The 20,393-nt window shown below is 37.3% G+C and overlaps 1 protein-coding gene and 1 pseudogene across 1 annotated transcript; one reads left to right on the forward strand and one right to left on the reverse strand.

Moving 5' to 3' along the window:
* On the reverse strand, positions 6,736–7,587 carry LOC109237880. The gene is made up of 2 exons (XM_019404276.1): positions 7,348–7,587; positions 6,736–7,236 (listed from the first exon to the last, which is right to left on the reverse strand). Exons 1-2 carry the CDS (start codon positions 7,585–7,587, stop codon positions 6,736–6,738), a joined length of 741 nt encoding a protein of 246 aa, XP_019259821.1.
* LOC109237889 lies at positions 18,746–19,535 on the forward strand (annotated as a pseudogene).

Here is a 20,393-nt window from a genome sequence, read left to right on the forward strand (position 1 = left end):
GTAAAATATAGTGCTCGGCCCAAAATATCATTTAAGTATTAACAGAGTAAACATGGCTGAGTTATGAAAAAGCAGAACATAGCATGACTGAGTTCAAGTATAAAGTAACAATAGTGAGGAAATATTAGTAAAAATCCTCTAAGGGTTGAAATAGTTGGCACGAGGCCCAAATATGGAATTCAGCCCAAAACATGATGATCAGAAACAGTTTTCAATCAAATACGTGGTAAAATAATCATTCGGGATGGAATAAGTCACATTCCCCAGCAGTACATGACCCCACGCTCGTCATCTAGCGTGTGCGTCACCTCGATATAGCACAATGATGTTCAATCCGGGGTTTCATACCCTCAGGACAACATTTACAATCATTACACCTATACCCGATCCAAATCTCTAGCTCACAATGCCTTTCCCCCCTTGAATTAGCCTCCGAATGCTCCAAATCTAACCAAAATTAGTGCAAAACCATCAAATATGCTAAGGGAACAAAGCCCACTCAAAAGAAATCAAATTACAACACAAGTCCCAAAATTGGCCAAACCCAACCTCCGGGCCCATGTCTCGAATTCCAATAAAAATTACATCAATGGGCTCCTTATCACTCCCCGAGTCCATTCTTACCAAAATCATCAAAATCAAACCACAAACAATCCCTCAAATCCCAAGTTCTAGGTCACCAATTACAAGCCCTAGTTCTTCAATATTAGGCTTAATTTCCACAATTAATCAGGTAGAATTCACATTAGAATCAAGTATTAAGTTCATGAATCTTACCTCCAAGTGTTTCCCCCTTGAATCCCTCTTCAATCCTCTTCAAAAAGCTCAAAAATCGCTCAAAAATGGTGGTAGTTTACCCTAAAATCGCGGACAAGATGACTATTTAAACATTCTGCCTAGGCCTCCAAACTTTCTTCGCGAACACGGTCAATTCCTCGCATTCGCGAAGCATAATCCAACTTTGACCGTTTTTTCCTCTTAAGCGAACGCGACCAGTCTCTCGCGAACACGATGGTTCCTCAGCCCAACCTTCGTGAACGTGCTCCCTTTCTCGCGAACGCGATGAATAAATTCCACCTGAACCCAGCTGCTCAACTTCCTCTACGCGAACGCGGCACAGCCTCGCGAACGCAAAGGCTAAATCCTCAGCCTCACCAGCTAACCCTTTGCAAACGTGAGGGCCTACTCGCAAACGCGAAGGCCATTTCTCTGCGACACTGAACAATAGTTTTCTACAACTCTCAACATCTAGGAATGATCCGATTCACCACCCGAAACTCACCCGAGGCCCCCGGGACCTCAACCAAACATGCCAACATATCCCATAACAGCATTCAAACTTGTTCCAACCTTCCGAACGCTCAAAACAATATCAAAACACCAAATTTGCATCGGATTCAAGCCTAAGAATCCCAAAATCTTCTAAATTCCGGTTTAGATAAAAAACCCAACCAAACCACGTCCGAATGAACTGAAATTTTTCACACGCATCCCAAATCATACAACGGAACTGCTTCAACTCCCGGAATTCCATTCCGACCCCTATAGCAAAATCTCACCTATCAATCGGAAAACACCAAAAATCCAATTTCGCCAATTCAAGCGTAAATCTACTCCGGATCTCCAAAACATATTCCGATCACGCTCCTAAGTCCCAAATCAACTCCCAAAACTATCCGAACCATCAGAACTCACATCTGAGCCCTCTAACACATAAGTCAATATCCGGTTGACTTTTCCAACTTAAGCTTCCTCAAAAGAGACTAAGTGTCTCAAACCTTCTCAAAATATTTCTGAACCCGAGCCAACAAAACCAATCATATATAGAACCAATAAACAAAGCAATAAGAAGCAGAAATAGGAGAAACGGAGCGGTAACTCATGAAACGACTGGCCAGGTCGTCACAGTACCACATGACCATAATAGAAAGGTGTGCAAAGTGTATTAAAAGTGAGTAGTATTTTAAGTAAATTCAGATAATTCTTAATTATGTGAATAATTGGGTAATTGGTTAATAAAAAATTAACTAATCAATTAAGAAATTAAGCGGCTAATGTTGGATAAGCCTAAATTTTTCCCCTCGTGACAGCAATATATAATTCTTGAGTGACTCTTGAATTCAAATTTGCAAGATGTCACAATTATAAAGGATTGGTGCCTAATCATTATTCCAATCCTTGAATGGTATGGCTCTAATACCTCACGTCAAAGAATCCTAAAAGCTCTTGAATTGTAACCTTTTCACGTCAAAAAATCCCAAAAGCCCTTGAATTGTAACCTTTTCACATCAAAAATCCCAAATGCTCTTGAATTGTATCATTTTCACATCAAAAAGCTTCAGAAAAATTCATTGATTGCAATAGCAATGTATTTCTTCAAAACGTTTCGTAGAGAAACCATTTTTACTATATAGCATTAGATTTTCTGATTCTAAGGGAATACAGTGCAATCTTTCTCAAGCATATTATACGGATTTTTCCTTACTCCAATCTTGCCGTCACGTGTTTTGTCACAATTAACGGGTGTTAGAGGGATTGTCAAGAGAATCGACTCAGGTACGTTAAGGCTATCCCTTCTTTGTTTTGGCATTATGTATATGACACAGATGTAATGATCAAATACACAGTTTCCATAAATGACTCTATTCATAGAAATACTAGAGATGTTTATGTTCTTGATTCCCTATGTGTCATAATATTCTATCATCTGTTCATGGGTCTCAGAGAATACGTAAGTTGAAAAAGTTTATTTCATGATATTAATCAAAGGCATAATGGTCTTATGACACTCCGAAAGATTTTATTGGCATACTTCTCATGCATTGCATTCATTTACATTGACCCATGACCAGATGGTGTTATATACGCGTATATGTATAAATATGTATATGGGATATGGAAAAAGGTTACGGCGTTATATACGCACCACCACCTGATCAGTTGTATACGTTGATGATTTGCGCACAGTGGCTGAAATGTGATAATGGGATGCCTTTAGAGGCTTGATGATGTTATAACACATATGCCTATGCATGGTATGATATTTATATGCATATTCATGACATTATAAAAATAAAATGATTCACAGACGTATGCAAACGTACATGTCGAGTCTTTTACTCCATGTTTCTCTCATGTCTATTATTTTACTGATTTTCATTCCTTACATACTTGGTACATTATTTGTACTGACATCCCTTTTGCCCGGGGACACTGCATTTCATGCGCGTAGGTCCCGATAGACAAGTCGAGAGCCCTCCAAGTAGACTATCATCTCAGCGGAAGATGTTGGTGCACTCCATTTGCTTCAGAGTTGCTTGTTTGGTTAGTGTGATTTAGACTTGTATTGTTTGGTATGGCAGGAATCTGTCCCGACCTTTATAAAAATATGTATTATTACAGGCTTGCATACAAATGTCATGTACGTAAAAGATTGTATGGCTTTTTTGGCCTATATTCAGGGTACGAATGCTTATTTGGTCTTAAAGGCCCATAGTTCTTATGTATAAGTTAGTATTACATGTTAGATTCTACCTATTTCACGGAAGCCTCTCAAGCTCAGTTATTTATGATAGTATGATACGAAAAGATACGTTGTGTTGGTACTCGGTTGAATAAGGTACCGGGTTCCCGTCATGGCCCATCGGTTTGGGTCATGACAAAAGTGGTATCAGAGTAGTTCTGTCCTAGGAAGTCTACAAGCCGTGTCTAGTAGAGTCTTGTTTATGGGTGTGTCGTGAACCACACTTATAAGTAGGAGGCTATAATGCATTTAGGACAGTCACTCTTCATCTTACTCTAGATCATGTGGTAGAGCTCAGTTGTAAGAACTCAATTTCCTTAACTCCATCTTATTTGTAATACAATGATATCTACATCCAGAATGACCGTTGGTAAGAGATATAGCTTCGGAAGAGTTGAGTCGGAGGAACTTAATTTTGCATCATGCTAATGATGGATAAATATGAGGTATTCAATAGATCATGTGCATACTAAGACGTGTAAGCCTCTTTATAAGGAACCTTAAGTCAAGGATATCAGCCACTCCTATGGTGAAAGGCAATGAGAGATAAAAGACATATACAAGTTTCAACAAGTAAAAAAAGCAAGATGAAGAAGGGTAGGAGGTGCCAAGTTAATGAAGAATTATCAGTATTCACAATTCAGGCAGAGGAATATAAGCCTTTTGAGTTACCTTCAACAATAACAGAGGTATGTACAATTGGCCACACTGATCTAAGTTATGCCATATGGGAGCTAACAGAAGTAGTATAAGAAAAAGGACGGATATCAGGATGCGGCTAGGGTTAGAGTAACCCAAAATGTTGGGTAGATTATTAGCGATTAGCGAACATTTTCGAAGGATATTAAAAAGGAGGTAATAATTCTCTTTGTGAAATGCAAAAAAATGTCTTGTCGAAGTTTCCGGAATAAAGTGATTAACAGAAATATTAGCAAGAAATGAGAAGAGAATTAATGGAGTATTATGAGTAAGACGTGATACATAGATGACAATGGTAGATAAAAAAAATGACAATATTTTTTTTGGTTAAAATAAATTTTTAATTTCACCAAGTAATGACTTTACATGCATCTAACTCATTTGGACTATTGAGTTAGTTTCTAGATATTTACAACCATTTCTATACTTGCCTAGATTGAGTACCAATTCAACCTATCTAATACACTTTTCCATTTACAATTATTTTGACCTTTAATATGTAACTGTATAGCTATATCTCTTGTTCTCTGTCTGACTTCTTGCTTCTTCAATTGAAACCTTCTCGCATTTCTTTCACCCCATATATGATAGACTGTAGCTACAAAGAGGAAACCCAATATGTGTGTCCATGGTCTAGTGCTAACTTTGTTTGCCACCCATTGCACTTCTTCCTACCAGTTCCATATCCTTCTCTGTATGCCTAGCCAGCTCAATATAGATTTCCACATATGTTGTGAGTAAGTACATTCAAATAACATATGCTCCAATGTTTCATCTCTTCCAGTTGTGCACAGTACACATCTTTTGTCAACTTGGATTCCCCATTTCTCTAGCCTGTCAACAGTAGCCAATCTATTTTGTATTTCTAGCCATAGGATAAACTGATGCCTGGGAATAATGCTTTGGATCAGTACTGCTTTCTTCCATTCTACTTTCTGAAATTGTGGAGTAAAGAATTTGTATGCTTTCTTTATGCTGAACTTCCATTGTGATTCACAGCTTCTTAGGTTTGTTGCAGGATCCGCATAATTCTCTAACCATTTTCTTGCCTCCAATATTTTCCTAACTAGCCAGCTTGCTTGTTTAGGAATAGGGAAATCTGATATAGTCTCCTGCTTTATGTAAAAGCAGTGAATCCATTTCACCCATAGACTGTCTTTCTTCTGCTTGACAGCCCATAACAATTTGCAAATTGCTGACTTATTCCGTCTGTAGAAGACTATTATGTTCAGGCCTCCAGCTACTCTAGGCATGCATAGTTTCTCCCAAGCCACTAGAGCTTTTCTAGACACCTTATTTGTACCTGTCCAAAGAAATGTTCTACATATACTAGTCACCATATTTATGACCTTCTTAGGCAGCAAGAAGATCTGATCCCAATAAGTCTGCATCTCGAACATGATACTTTTTATTAGTTGCAACATTCCACTATATGATAATAGTTTGGTTGACCAGCATCTAACTCTTGTAATCATCTTCTGTACTAGGGGTAGACACTGATGAACTGTAATCTTCCTTGAAGATAGAGGGACACCTAGGTATCTGAATAGAATTTCACCAGTAGCAAAGCCCATATCTTGTATAATCTGGTGTTTGAATTCATTAGGTACCCCTTCTATATACAATAAACTCTTCTCCATATTGGCTTTAAGCCCGGACACTTCAGATAAATGATTAAAATCCTACAACATCAACTGGATTGAAATTTTGTCTGCCCTGCAATATAATAGCAGATCATCTGCAAAACATATATGATTTAGGTTGAGCTTTGAACATCTGGGGTGATAGTTAAAATCAGGATCAGTATTCAACTTCTTCAAGCTTCTGTTCAAGTACTCCATTGCCAATACAAACAGGTAGGGTGACATTGGGTCCCCCTGCCTGAGCCCTTTTTTTGCTTGGAATCTGGTAGTCAGTCCTCCATTGATCAACAAGGCATAACTGACAGTTGAAACACAAGTCATTATCCAATTTACCATCTTCACAGGAAAACCAAATTCAAGCAACATCATCTGTAAAAAATTCCACTCCACTGAATCACAGGCTTTCCTAATGTCAATCTTTACCATACATCTAGGAGAAACCCCCTTTCTATAATATTCTTTCACCAATTCATGAGCTACTATGACATTGTCTAGTATACTCCTTCCTTCAATAAAAGCTGACTGAGATGGACCTACTATCATATCCACCACTGTCTTCAACCTTTCAGTTAGTATTTTAGAAATAGTCTTGTATATAGTTCAACAACAAGCTATTGGTCTAAAATCTTTAACCAAGGCGGGAGCTAGAACTTTAGGAACTAGGGTTGTAGTAGTACAGTTAATTTCTTTCAAAATCTGGACATTCTCAAAGAATTGCATAACTGCTATTATTATGTCTTCCCCAATAATCTTCCAGTTTGCTTTAAAGAACTCAACTGGGAAGCCATCAATTCCTGGAGCTTTATCATTGGGAAGTTTTGGAAAAATTTGACTTACCTCCTCTCTAGTAATAGGCTTAATCAAAACTTTCTATTGCTCAATAGTTAAGCATGGGCCATTCCTTACAACAGTTGTATTAATACAAGGCAATTCCTCAGCAGCAGTACTAAATAACTTTCTAAAGAACTGAAGAAATTCTTGCTCGATAAGTTTTGGATCAGTGATTAGAACTCCTTGTTCATTCTGTATAGAAGAGATTCTGTTCCTTGCCTGTCTAGCTTTCATATGAGCATGAAAGAATCTGGTATTTGAGTCCCCTGAGAAAATCCATGTAGCTCTAGATTTCTGTTGAAGAACTCTTTCATGAATAGTTCCCCATTTGTCCATCTCTACTAGTATCTCTTTCTCTTCATTGATCAGGCTACTGTTAAACAAATCTTGTGCTAATTTGTCTTGAATTTCCCCTAACTTTTGCTTCAAATTCATTATCCTGCCTTCTAATGATGAGTATTCTTTATTCAGCTGTTTAGTCTCTGCTTCCACCAGCTTCAACTTCTGCCACACTTCATACATACAATGCCCCTCAATATTCTGTTGCCACACATTCTAAACAATTGCCTTGAAAGCATCCTGTTGTAGTAGGACATTTAGCAGTCTAAATGGCTTCTAAATGTATTATTTAGCTATCATAGTGATAATCACAATGGGAGAGTGATCTGAACACTCAGGATTCAGATAGTTGGCCTCAATACTACCATAAGTTTGTAACCATTCAACATTACCAAACACCCAATCAATATGACTGTATATTCTTTCATTCTCATCTTTTTTGTTGCACCAGGAAAACTGCCACCCTTTTCTATTCATCTGTCCCACTCCCAAATCTGTGATGCAATTCTGAAAGTCCACAGTCTGAGCAGGATGAACTGGTACTCCATTCATTTTATTATCACTAGACAATATAGTATTAAAGTCTCCCAATAGTATCCAAGGTCCCTTTATAGAACCTTTAATGTTCCTTAATTGATGCCACAATGGTTTTCTCCCTGCAATTGTATGGTAACCATACACATATGTCAATTCACAATTGAATTGAGATTGTCTATCTTCAATAAAACAGTGAATCAACTGTGCAGTACTATATCTAATATTCACAGAAACTGAAGCTTTCCTCCATCCAACCCATATTCTTTCATTAGGAGCATGAGTATAGTCTGTATAGAACTCCCAATCATTTCAAAACTTTCTAATAAATTTTACAGCTTTATGTTGTTTAACTCTAGTCTCAAGGCAACCAATCAAATCTATCTTTTTTTCCAAGCAAAAAGTCCTTGAATTCTTTTTGCTTGTGGGCTTTATTAAGCCCTCTAATATTCCAAGAACAAAAAATCATGGAGGATGTTTCTTAGCAAGTCTCTGACTTACTCTCCTTTCAACTGCTTCTTCATAACATCTCAAGGCTGAGTATTGCTTGATCCCCAGGGTTTCCTCTGAATCACTATCCAAATCTTCCTCCTGGTGACACTGATCCTCATGCTGATTTCCCTGCCTTTGTCCTTGAAACTCTACTACCTGCTTTCCACTTCTTTGAACTTTTACTTTGGAAGGGACACTATGATCTTCCTCAATAGCAATAGAGTTGTGTGGCTTTGGTTTGGTCCTTTGCTGGCTTCTGCTTCAATTTATTCTTTGAACTTTCTCCTTTGCTGGCTTCTGCTTCAATTTATTCTGCTCTTTCTGCAGGGCATTTTGTTCCTGCTGATCCTCTTTTCCACAACTTTCAGTGAAATGCCCAAAGTGTGCACAGTTTTGACAGAATCTAGGCTTCCATTCATAGTCTATATCTTGCTGCCATATGGTTCCATGAGATTTATCAATAGTTATCACCTCTGGAAATTGCTGAGTTATGTCCATCTCAATGAGAACTCTAGCATATGATATCCTATCTCCTGTTGCTGTCAATTTATCAGTACATATTGGCCGACCTAGATAGCTAGCCAATGTGCCCAAATTCTCCTCAGTCCAGCCTTGAAGAGGTAGCTTAGGGAATGATACCTACAGTGGAACAAGTCGCAAAGGCTCCTTGTTCATTTTGAAATCTGGTATCCATTCCTTTAAGATCATCGCCTACTATTGAATGTATATGGTCCATTTTGAAGCAATAAGTTCTTATCATCCTCCGATTCAAATTTGAATATGAAGTATCCATCATCATGAAGGAATACACTGGGAGTTGACACAAATTGCCAAACTCCATACACAAATTGTAGCATCTCTTTAAAACTAGGCATACCTCTTAATACATAGAGAATCAAAGCATTTCTCCAATTTCTACTTGTTTCTCCATCTCGATCTCATTTAATTGCACTACTTTAACTCCATTTTTAATGGCTGGAGGGAAAAACTTCAATTTCATACCTAGATGTTGAGCGCGATTGTTTTTCACCACATCCGCCATAGTAGGACCTTCAGCTTCAGAGTTTCCTTTGATCGGACCTTCAGCTTCAGAGTTTCCTTTGATCGGACTTGGTACAGCTTGCTTCTCAAGGAAATTCAGTCTTTGAGCAGTAGCATTAGTTGATTCCTCCTTCTGTAACATCACCGACATCGTTATTTCCTGTTGCATGCAGCTTGATGCTTCTCTAGTCGTTACCCAATTCTCAGTTGCAGTGGTTCCATAGCTTGAGGGACCCCTGACTGTGGAGTAATGACCCTCATATCACCATCTACCTTCATCGTAGTGGTCGGAGCTTTGCCTTCCCGCCGTTCCTGGCGCGGCATCGTTGATAGAGCACGTTAGCAAACCTCTACTTAACCTGCGCCTTCAGAGCAAACGTAACCTACTTCGGAAATTGGCTTTTAAAATTAAAAAAGCCAATTAAAACAAAGCATTGCGATGGTCCCTGCGGATGTTTACGCAATGTGATTTCAGCCCAGTGCTCTGAATGTCAAAGTGAAAAATGACGATATTACAGAGCCTATAGTCAAGTGAAGGGAAATACAAGAGTTGGCAGGCCTTGAGACGATAAAAGAGTATAGGCCATAATGTCATATCGTCACTTTCAGAAATAAGTTCGTGATTCTAACACGACTACCAGAAGAAAAATGTTAGACCTCAGAATAATAGCAATCAGTATGGGCTGGTGAACAAGATAAACTAAACATGAATTAAGGGCTGAGTGATTGTATGGCCTTGTCGGCCTACGTTCAGGGTACGAGTGGTTATTTTGGTCTTAGAAGCCCATATGTCTTATGTATAAGTTAGTATTACATGTTATAATCTACCTATTTTACGGCAGCCTCTCCGGCCCCGTTATCTATGATAATATGATACGAAAAGATACGTTGTGTTGGTACTCGATTGAATAAGGTACCGGGTGCCCGTCGCGGCCCATCGGTATGGGTCATGGCAATATATATATATATATATCATAGAGTGAACACATCCCAATCGAGGAAAAACACAAGAACAAATGCAGATGTATGTTCACAACATACGTGTATTCTTATATCAGAGGCAAGTTTAGTATAAATCTCAAGATTTGCTCATCATGTTTAACATAAGGTACCAATAGCTTCAATATTTCTCTAGCATGGTTTATTGTGCTCACGTAGTAGATTAATTAAATAATACATAGAATCAAGTAAAACACACAACCAAACCAGGCATAGAGTAAGCTAGAATCTAACATGAGCATGAATATCCATGACGCTCATCACCTCATATATACATCACCCCCGCATGTTAAAAAAATACCAATTATTATAAAAAAATTCCTCAACCAAAGTTAGGGAAGATACTTACCTAAAACAAGCCAAATCGATATTGTAAAAATTCATTCCCCACGAATCGATCTTTGAACGACTCGAATCTAGCCCAAAAATAACTCAATATCATTAAATGAAGCCATAGTAATCAAATCCAAGCGGTAAAGGTTGAATTTTTAATCAAATACTCAAAGTCGACCAAAAAGTCAACTCAAGCCCGCATACCGTAACTTGAACTAATTCACAAATACCCATTCCAGTACGAGTCCAAATATATAAGTTTCATCCAAATTCGATTCTGACTCGGTGTTTAAAGCCCATTAATTCACTTTAGAAATATTTTGTCAAAACCCCCAAATTTCTCTTTTAGATTCATCATTTAAATTCAAAATCAGAGATATAATCATGAATAATAATCAAATTCGAATTAAGAACACTTATCCAATCCAAGTGGGTTAAAAATGCCTAAAAATTGCCTCCCTATCCCAAAATATGATAAAAATACCAAATTTCGAATGTAAACTTCTGCCTAGCTAACTTTGCTTCTGCGGTCCATTTAGCGCTTTTACGATGCAACATCTGCGGAAAACCCTCGTTGACGTGGAAGCCACTTAAATCCCCAAGTTTTTCTTCTGCGGAACAAACTTCGCATCTGCGGAGCCGCTTCTGCAGGCACCTGTCCGCTTCTGCGTACTCGCAGATGCACTACCTCTTCACATCTACGCAAAATACTAGGCTCAACAAATCTTGCTTCTGCCAATCTAAGACCACTTCTCCGGCCTCGTATTCGAGAACACCATACCAAAACTGCCTTCAAACTTCAAAATAATCAAAAACTCACACGAGCCCCGTGGGACCCTGTCCAATCATACCAACAAGTCACAAATATAACACGGACGTACTCGAGGCCTCAAACCAATCTCTTATGTTCATAGTGAATACATCAATCAACTCGGAATGAAACCAAAGTTCGGATACAAGTTCCAAATGACAAAACGAAACTATTCCAGCTTTCGAAACAATAATCTGAACCCGGTATCATCAAAGTCAATTCCCAGTCATAACTTATGAACTTTCTAAACTATCAAATTGCCAACATTCACATAAATAGAGCCAAAACCTTCTAGGATGATCCAAATACGAAACCAGACATACGCCTAACTCCAAAATCACCACACGAACCTATGGAACCATCAAAGCGCGAATCCGAGGTCGTAAACTCGCAAGACTAACCTTTGTCAACTCTTCCAGTTTAAAGCTTCTAAATTGAGAATTACTCTTCCGGATCAATCCCGAACTTCCCAAAAATCAAAAAATCTTGCACGGAAGTCGTAACTTATCATATGGAGCTACTCAAGAACTCAAATCGTTGAGCGGAGTATTATCGCTCAAAACGATCGGTCAGGTCGTTACAGAATTAGACTAAGTTTTTTTTAGGTTGCTAGAGTTTACTTCGGCTAAAAAACAGTTTTTTTAGGTTGCTAGAGTTTACTTCGGCTAAAAAACAAGTATGCTTCTATGTAGCAAAAAGCGACTCGTATTACAATCCAGTTGACATCATAGGCCTATATATGGACCGTTTAGTAGCATTCCTAATTGTAAGGTACAAGCTATTCAACTACATCCGATTAATTTTACATTTATATAAGTTGCATTAATAATTATCATGTGCACCATATAATAGGAGACTCAAAAGTGTAACAGGAGTAGTGAAGTACATGATCAATCTATTACAATAATCATTTTTTTTTTTAGATTTCGAATCAAATAAATTTGAGAATTGGTAACAGTGATAGTTGTGGAGTTCGTTGGAGTCAACATACTTATTTGTAAGCATGTGCACAAATTTTTTGTCTCTTATATATGGATCAAATTTACTATATGTTCATATTTCAAAATTCATTGTCTTCTCTTATGATAGTGCTGACAATTTGACTAGATTGAGGATTAATTAAAAGATAGAAAATACTATATGACCCTTTATTAAACCATTCATTCGCTTTGTCAAGTGGCTCTTGATCAAATTAATGGGCCTTTTGATGATAGGCTATAATTGTGTATTTTAGTCAATTATTACACTCTAATTTACTGCACTTTAATTGAGTTTGAGCTTTAATCGCTAGTGTTTTGCACTAATGGTGTGTTTTATGCCTTGTAGGAGTGATTCCGAGCTAGGTAGATGTTATGGAATGAATTCGAGTGATTTGGAGCTTTAAAGTTTGAGTAAAAGTTCAAGGAATTAAGCCGGGATCGTGTTTGGGGGTCAACGGATGATAGTTAGAGCGAACGAAGACTCAAGTAGGTATATTGAGCATTGTCTAGCAAAATAGATATAACGTTTCGCTCAGAACTCCATTTGTGCTCCACAATATATGGTTGGAAAGCTAACTAAAAGGGCTACAACTTTAATGTTTTACGTTTTTCCAAATTCGAAACGGAACAGGGTGAAACATGCACGTCAATAGCGCGATCGCGCTCAGGTCGCGCTCGTCAGGCAGAACACTAGGCCACTAGCGCGACCACTAGCGCGATCGCGCTAGTCAAACCCGGGAAAAATGTCCCTTTTCACATTGGAGAAGGTATAATTGTTTGGGCCCAACCCTACTTGGTATATATACATGGGAAAACGGTATTTTGAGGAGGAGGACGTTTTTTAGAGGCAAACACAAGCACAGAGCCGCCGTGGAGGCCGGGTTTCATCTTTTCTTCCACCAACTTAGTCTTTTTATGTTACTTTGTATGATTTTTTGTTTTGCTACCATGTCTATGTGGAGCTAAACTTCATGTTCTAGGGTTGTGGTTCTTTCATGACTATTGTTATTCGGATATTAATTTTGATTTCTTAGTTTATTATATTGGCTTATTTATTCAATCCTACACTTAATTATTTGATTGCTTGATCACCAATTGAATACTATCTACTAATCTAGAGTTGAACTCAAAAGTGGGAATTCTAGATTGCGTATAGGATTGAGTAGAGCAAGTTCTTGAACCTGGGCATCGGGGAACGGATTCGCAAATAGGATAGACATATACCTAATTGCTTTGCTTGGTTGAAATACAGGAATTATAAATGCGCTCTTGTTGATTCTAACTCCATAGACATATAGGTGTTAGGTTAGCTTAAATAGGCAAGTAAGAACTCCACAGATTCTTATGAGCAATATTAACCCTGTCAACCAATAAACTCGATAAATTAGTTAGTCAATTCAATTGAAGAATACAATAGGAATGTTAGATAGCCCATAACCCTAGATCGTTTTCATTACATTGATATCATAAAAATCTGCTAATTCTCTGTCCAAAGTTCATTATTTGTTTTTATTTATTTTAATTAGTTTAGAATCAAATACTTCTAGGTTTAATTCTTGAATAGATAATTAGGATAGTCTAATTTAGTTAATAGTTAATCACAAGTCCTCGTGGGTTCGACATCCGACTTTTAGTCACTTTATTACTTGACGATCGCGTATACTTGTGTGTGCGTTGGGGAGCAACAAGTTTTTGGCGCCGTTGCCGGGAACTTAGAAATTAACTAGTCTACTAGGTTAGATTTTTACCTTTTTTCTATTCAAGTTTCTTTTTATTTTTATCTTAGTTTAATATCTTATTATCTTTGTTGACATGGCTTCTTGGAATGAGAATTGGTCGAGTATTGGTTATTCTTATTATGATGATCCTTGTCCATACTGTGTAGGACCTCACTGGTGGAAAAATTATCAGAATGTTCCCGGGAGCGAGTCGTGCGCACAATCTCAATCTTTTGAGTGGAAAATTTGTCATATATGTGGTGGCCAAGATGGCCATTGGGATGGTTGTCCTAATTCTTATTATCATTCTTAGAGCTCTTATTATGATCTTTCTTATAATGTTTGTGAGTTTGATAGGGGCAATGAAGTACAAGATATGAAACGTGATGCATATTTTAGGGATATTCTGAGGCAAGTAGCAGAGCAACATGATGAACTTAGAAAAGATATGAAAAGAATGAGGGCAACAATCACAAGAATGAAGGCCGGTATGGAAGAATTAAATGAAGAGAGCGAGCACCAACAAGAGAAAAATTTTGAAAATGAGGAGATTTTGAGTCAAACATGGCTGGTGGAACAAGCTGAAAGATTGGAAATATATGAGGCTCAACGTGAGAAAATTACAGATGGGATACAAGACCTAGTATACGGAAGAGCTAAACTGGGACAAGAGATTGAAAAATTTGGCACTGCTATTCACGACTTTGATGCAGATATGAGTGAAAAGGTTGATGCATGTAACACCCAACAATTTAGTGATAAGTTGTGTGAAGCTGAAAAAGATCTTCTAGACCAAATTGAGGAGCTAAAACGAGAATACCAATTATTAGACCAAAATATTATTAATGATGCCAAGGTTGACGAAGAGTGCAAAATTGAGGATGTCTAAAATAATACAATTTTGGAGTTAGAGCGTATTGGACCTTATTCTAAACATTTTTCAACATTGTGTTTGGTTGGTGACATGAGAATTGATCCATTCGAGCATATAGAGGAGTCAATGGATGAAGAACAAAGTGTTTATATTCTGAAATTTGCGATGCCAAGGAGACAAAACGGTATTCCTCACTTAAGGGCCAAGAAGTGCAAGATGCAATATCTATTGCTTGGTTCCTTTATTTTCACACCACCGCCTCATGAACGTGATAGAAAAATTGATGCAAAATTGGGGGCGCAATTTATATCTTCAAAGTGGAAGGAAAAGTGGTGAAAGTGAAGGCGTCGTGCCGCGACGTTAAATCAAGCGCTTGTTGGGAGGCAGCCCAATTCTATTTTTTTCTTTTTTTTTTTTGTTTATTTTTTATATTTTATTGTGTTACATATTTTTATTGTATTATTTTTTTTGTAGTATTATTTTTGTATTTTGTAGGAGTAACAGCATGCAGTCAAATCCAATAGGCGAGTGCAAAAGCGAGCATGTGTTTGAAACTGAGTGTGAGGTACCCGCACAAGGGATCATACGTGGGAGAAGTCTGAGTATCCCGTGAGCTGCTAATTCTTCGGCCTTTGGCCTACCAGGGAGTCTCTTTTACCCTCTTATTATTTATAGTGTGCATTGAGGACATTGCACAATTTTAAGTGTGGGGAGATGAGATTGTCTGAGTGACTTTCTATGCTATTTTAGTTGTGTTAGTTTAATAGAATAAATTTTTTTTAGAAAAACGAAAAAAAAATTAGACTTTTCCCGACGATGGATCTCCTAGACAGTTTTCTTGAGGGATGTAACTCTAAAGAGAAAGGACAAAAAGATTTTCTTTGTAGGTAGTGTAGCAATTCCCCCTTGGTTTTTCTTTGTGTCGCGGTTCTTTTCCAAGGGTTTTGTTTGAACCGGGTGTAGGTAGTTCTTTTTTTTTAGGAGAGAAACCATGGTGCTATGTTTTGAATTGAAGCAATATCTTGACTTTGTCATGCCTTGAGAATAGTGAGTACTTTGGTTGTAACGCTTAGGCTCAATTTTTGACTCTTGTATAAGTACCTTAAATTGTATGATCTTAACTTTGCTTAACTACTTTGACTAGAGTGTCTTGATGAGTCCAATCTTGAGTGAGTTATGTGCCATGTGTGTGTAAGGTTTTGGGTTCTTTTGTGCATTGCATTTGATGTCTAGAACTTGCACCGTGTGTTTGCAAAGCGAAATAGTAGTTTTGTTCAGTCTTGGAAGTGATATAGGCGTTTCTTTGTTGAGCCATATAAATATTTACCCGCCTAATTGTTATGTATCATAGTTAACCCCTTTGAGCTTGTAATCCCGTTTCTTTGGCAACCACATTACAAGCCTTACTCATTTGTTTGAATTAACCATTTATTTGAACTTTTTCACCTCTCATGAGCACTTGAATTGTTATGAACTTTGTAAAAGTTAAAATGTGGGGTGGTTGGTTTGGCTTTTGAGTGGAACTAATGAAATAAAGAGAAAGGTGCAGTGTTTTGAAAAAAAGTAAGAGCCACTTGAATTGAACAAGAAAAAAAAAGAAAAGAAAAGATAGTTGTATTGCTGTGAAAAATATTCTGTGATAGTGGTGACTCTTGATATAATTGTGCTTAAAGAAGTGGGGAGTTAATATATATTGATGTGAGGTGGAGTTATGGTTTGACATAAGTATGGAGTTTTGAATGTTAAAGTATATGTATTAAAGTGCTTAGGGTGGTGTAGTCACTCTTATATCTAAATGTATCCTACCCGTCCCTCAGCCTACATTACAACCAAATAAAGTCCTACTTGATCCTAGACTAAATGAGCTCGATTAGTAGAGTAGTACACTACGGGCAAGCCTATGGTGCATCTTTTGTGGCATATGAATGTTATTTCTGAGAGTGAGTGAATTCTTTCTATCTTGAGTTCCTAAGTGTTCTTAAATTTTATTGTGTAGGACAACTCTCGTTGGTTGTGTGATTCATGAAGGAAAGGTAATGTCATTGACCTCTATGTTAGAGTAAGTGGCTGAGTTGCAAATAATGCGTGGTACTTGTGAGTCAAAACTTGAGGTGAAGATGTTACACTCTTGTGCTTAGTCTATTTTAAATATTCTTGGAGTGATAAGTTAGGAGAATGTTTAAAAAGGTCGTGTCTTTATAATGTGTAGTTTGATGTAGTTTGATTGCTCGAGGACGAAAAATGATTTAAGTGTGGGGTGTTGATGATACTATAATATTGTATTTTAGTCGATTATTACACACTAATTTACTATACTTTAATTGAGTTTGAGCTTTAATCGCTAGTGTTTTGCACTAATGGTATGTTTTATGCCTTGTAGGAGTGATTCCGAGCTATGTAGATGTTATAGAATGAATTCGAGTGATTTGGAGATTAAAAGTTTGAGTAAAAGTTCAAGGAATTTCTGGGATCGTGTTTGGGGGTCAACAGATGATAGTTAGAGCGAACGAAGACTCCAGTAGGCATATTGTGCACTGTCTAGTAAAATAGATATAACTTTTTGCTCAGAACTCCATTTGGACTTTACAATATATGGTTGGAAAGATAACTCAATGGGCTACAACTTTCATGTTTTACGCATTTCCAAATTCGAAATGGAACAGGGTGAAACATGCACGTCAATAGCGCGATTGCGCTCAAGTCGCGCTCGTCAGGCAGAACACTGGGCCACTAGCGCGATCGCGCTAGTCAAACCCGGGAAAAATGTCCTTTGTTCATATTGGAGAAGGTATAATTGTTTGAGTCCAAACCTACTTGGTATATATAAATGGAAAAACGGTATTTTGAGGAGGAGGACGTTTTTGAGAGGAAAACAGAAGCACAGAGCCGGCGTGGAGGCCGGGTTTCATCTTTTCTTCCACCAACTTAGTCTTTTTATGTTTCTTTGTATGATTTTTTGTTTTTCTAGCATGTCTATGTGGAGCTAAACTTCATGTTCTAGGGTTGTGGTTCTTTCATGACTATTGTTATTCAGATATTAATTTTGATTTCTTAGTTTATTATATTGGTTTATTTATTCATTCCTGCACTTAATTATTTGATTGCTTGATCACCAATTGAATACTATCTATGAATCTAGAGTTGAACTCGAAAGTGGGAATTCTAGATTGCATATAGGATTGAGTAGAGCTAGTTCTTGAACCTGGGCATCGGGGAACGGATTCGCAATTAGGATAGACATATACCTAATTGCCTTGCCTGGTTGAAATACAGGAATTATAAATGCGTTCTTGTTGATTCTAACTCTATAGACATATAGGCGTTAGGTTAGCTTGAATAGGCGAGTAAGAACTCGACAGATTCTTATGAGCAATATTAACCCTGTCAACCAATAAACTCGATAAATTAGTCAGTCAATTCAATTGAAGAATACAATAGGAATGTTAGATAGCCCATAACCCTAGATCGTTTTCATTACATTGATATCATAAAAATCTGCTCGTTCTCTGTCCAAAGTTTATTATTTGTTTTTATTTATTTTAATTCGTTTAGAATCAAATACTTCTAGGTTTAATTCTTGTATAGATAATTAGGATAGTCTAATTTAGTTAATAGTTAATCACAAGTCCTCGTGGGTTCGACATCCGACTTTTAATCACTTTATTACTTGACGATGGCGTATACTTGCGTGTGCGTTTGGGAGCAACACCTTTCTTTGATTCTTGTTGTACTTATTAGAACTCTGAAGTGAAACGAAATTGCTATATTGGAAAATCCTTCCAAACCACAAAACTCCGGATGCTTGGTTCGTTTGTAATTATGTTTGAAGTAGCATTTAAATGAGATGGTAGATCCCACATAACAAGGCGGTAAAGCTGTTACTTTATATAGAAACATCATTCTCTAAAATTAGATCGCAAAGAACTACATGATGAAGAAATATCCTGAAGATGTGGTTATGTATATACTTTTGAAGCTTCCAGTAAAATTTCTGTTGCGATTCAAATGCGTCTCTAGAACATGTTATACTCTCATACAATCCTCCATTTTCATCAAGCTTCATCTCAACCGCACAACTTTGAAAGATAATTACATTCTCCTCAAGCGCTCCTTCAAAGAAGATAGTGAAAAATATAAAGCTATCCTTTCTTTTCTTTCTTTCTATACTTCTAGGTTTAATGTTCCCAAGGGATTCCATCGTTCCATTGAATGTGGTGGGTTTGGTTTCGATTCCGTTGTTAATGATTTCAAATTTTTTACAATATCTGAAGTTATAACGGAAGATATTGTTTCGGCATGAGCACCGAAATTTTTCGTTATATGCAAGCGCCTCATACTCGTTTATTTTCAAACGGAACATTACTTCACAGATTCCTCCTCTTTAATGAGTCTCTAAGCTTCATATGCTACCCATGGATAGGGCCTATGATTGATCCAACAAAAGATTTCATCGACATCTGGATAATGAAAGAGTATAATGTTTATGAGTCTTGGATAAAGAAATACACAATTAGAATTCTTCCTATTGAATCCCCATTAGCCCTGTGGAATGATTTTTTATTGCTTTGTCAAGGGAAAAATGGGTATTTGATGTCATATGATCTTAACTCCGATGAATCAAGGAATTGAATTTACACGGCTGTCTGCAAAGTACGCGAGCTATAATTTACAAAGCAAGCTTGACTCCAATTCCAAGAGGAAGCCAAACTAACATGTAGAGAAGGTACTACTCTCTCAACTTTAACGTGATAAATTAAAACATACTAACATTCAACAACTTTTTCATCGTGAAGATCTTAACAATAATTTTTCGTTAGTAGCTTGATCACTGAGTTACTTTGTTTATGGCAAATGCACACCTTTCGAAGTATTATGTCATTTTGCTGGAAACTTAGTAAGATAGAGCTTTCCTTTCTAATTACTTTCACTGAAGTATAGACAATTCTATGTTTACTTTAAGTATATTTTCTATCGACAAATTAACGCTTTTATTTTGGTAAGTTGTGTGGGGTCACTAAATAAGTGAAATAGAAAAAGAAAGAGAAAAACTATGATTGGAGGAAATAGGAGGCAATGGTAGGCGGCAACAACAATTTATAAAACCAATTTGCTAGTTGGTTTTCTAGTTAACCACTATATGCAAATTGCACATTTGCAAGTTGAAGAAATCAATCTTCAGATTGGTTGGAGAGGGCGGCAACATACCTATAAATTAAAGTGTTTTTTACAGTTTCAAACTGTACACGGTTAAAATCGGAGAATCCGATTTTATGATCGATATGACGTTCAACGTCCCAGAAGGCTCGAGGTCCATCTTGAGGTTTGACCCTGAGGGTTCCCCTATGCTCGATCTCGGGGCAGCATAAATTGATTAGTGTTGTCATGGACAAGTGGGAAATTTCCAAGGCGTGCGATCAAATCTGACAACGCCTGCAAGAATAGTACAAGTCCGTACCGGACCTTTATGTAGTTGTACCAGCTACTTTTCTATGTAATATAATTATACATGTACCATGTTGAGATTCCTCTTCTTATATAAAGGGGAACTTTGTCATTTCTTGCACACATGATATTCA

The sequence above is a fragment of the Nicotiana attenuata genome, chromosome 1, assembly GCF_001879085.1.
Source record: "Nicotiana attenuata strain UT chromosome 1, NIATTr2, whole genome shotgun sequence".
NCBI classification, from domain to species: Eukaryota; Viridiplantae; Streptophyta; class Magnoliopsida; order Solanales; family Solanaceae; genus Nicotiana; species Nicotiana attenuata.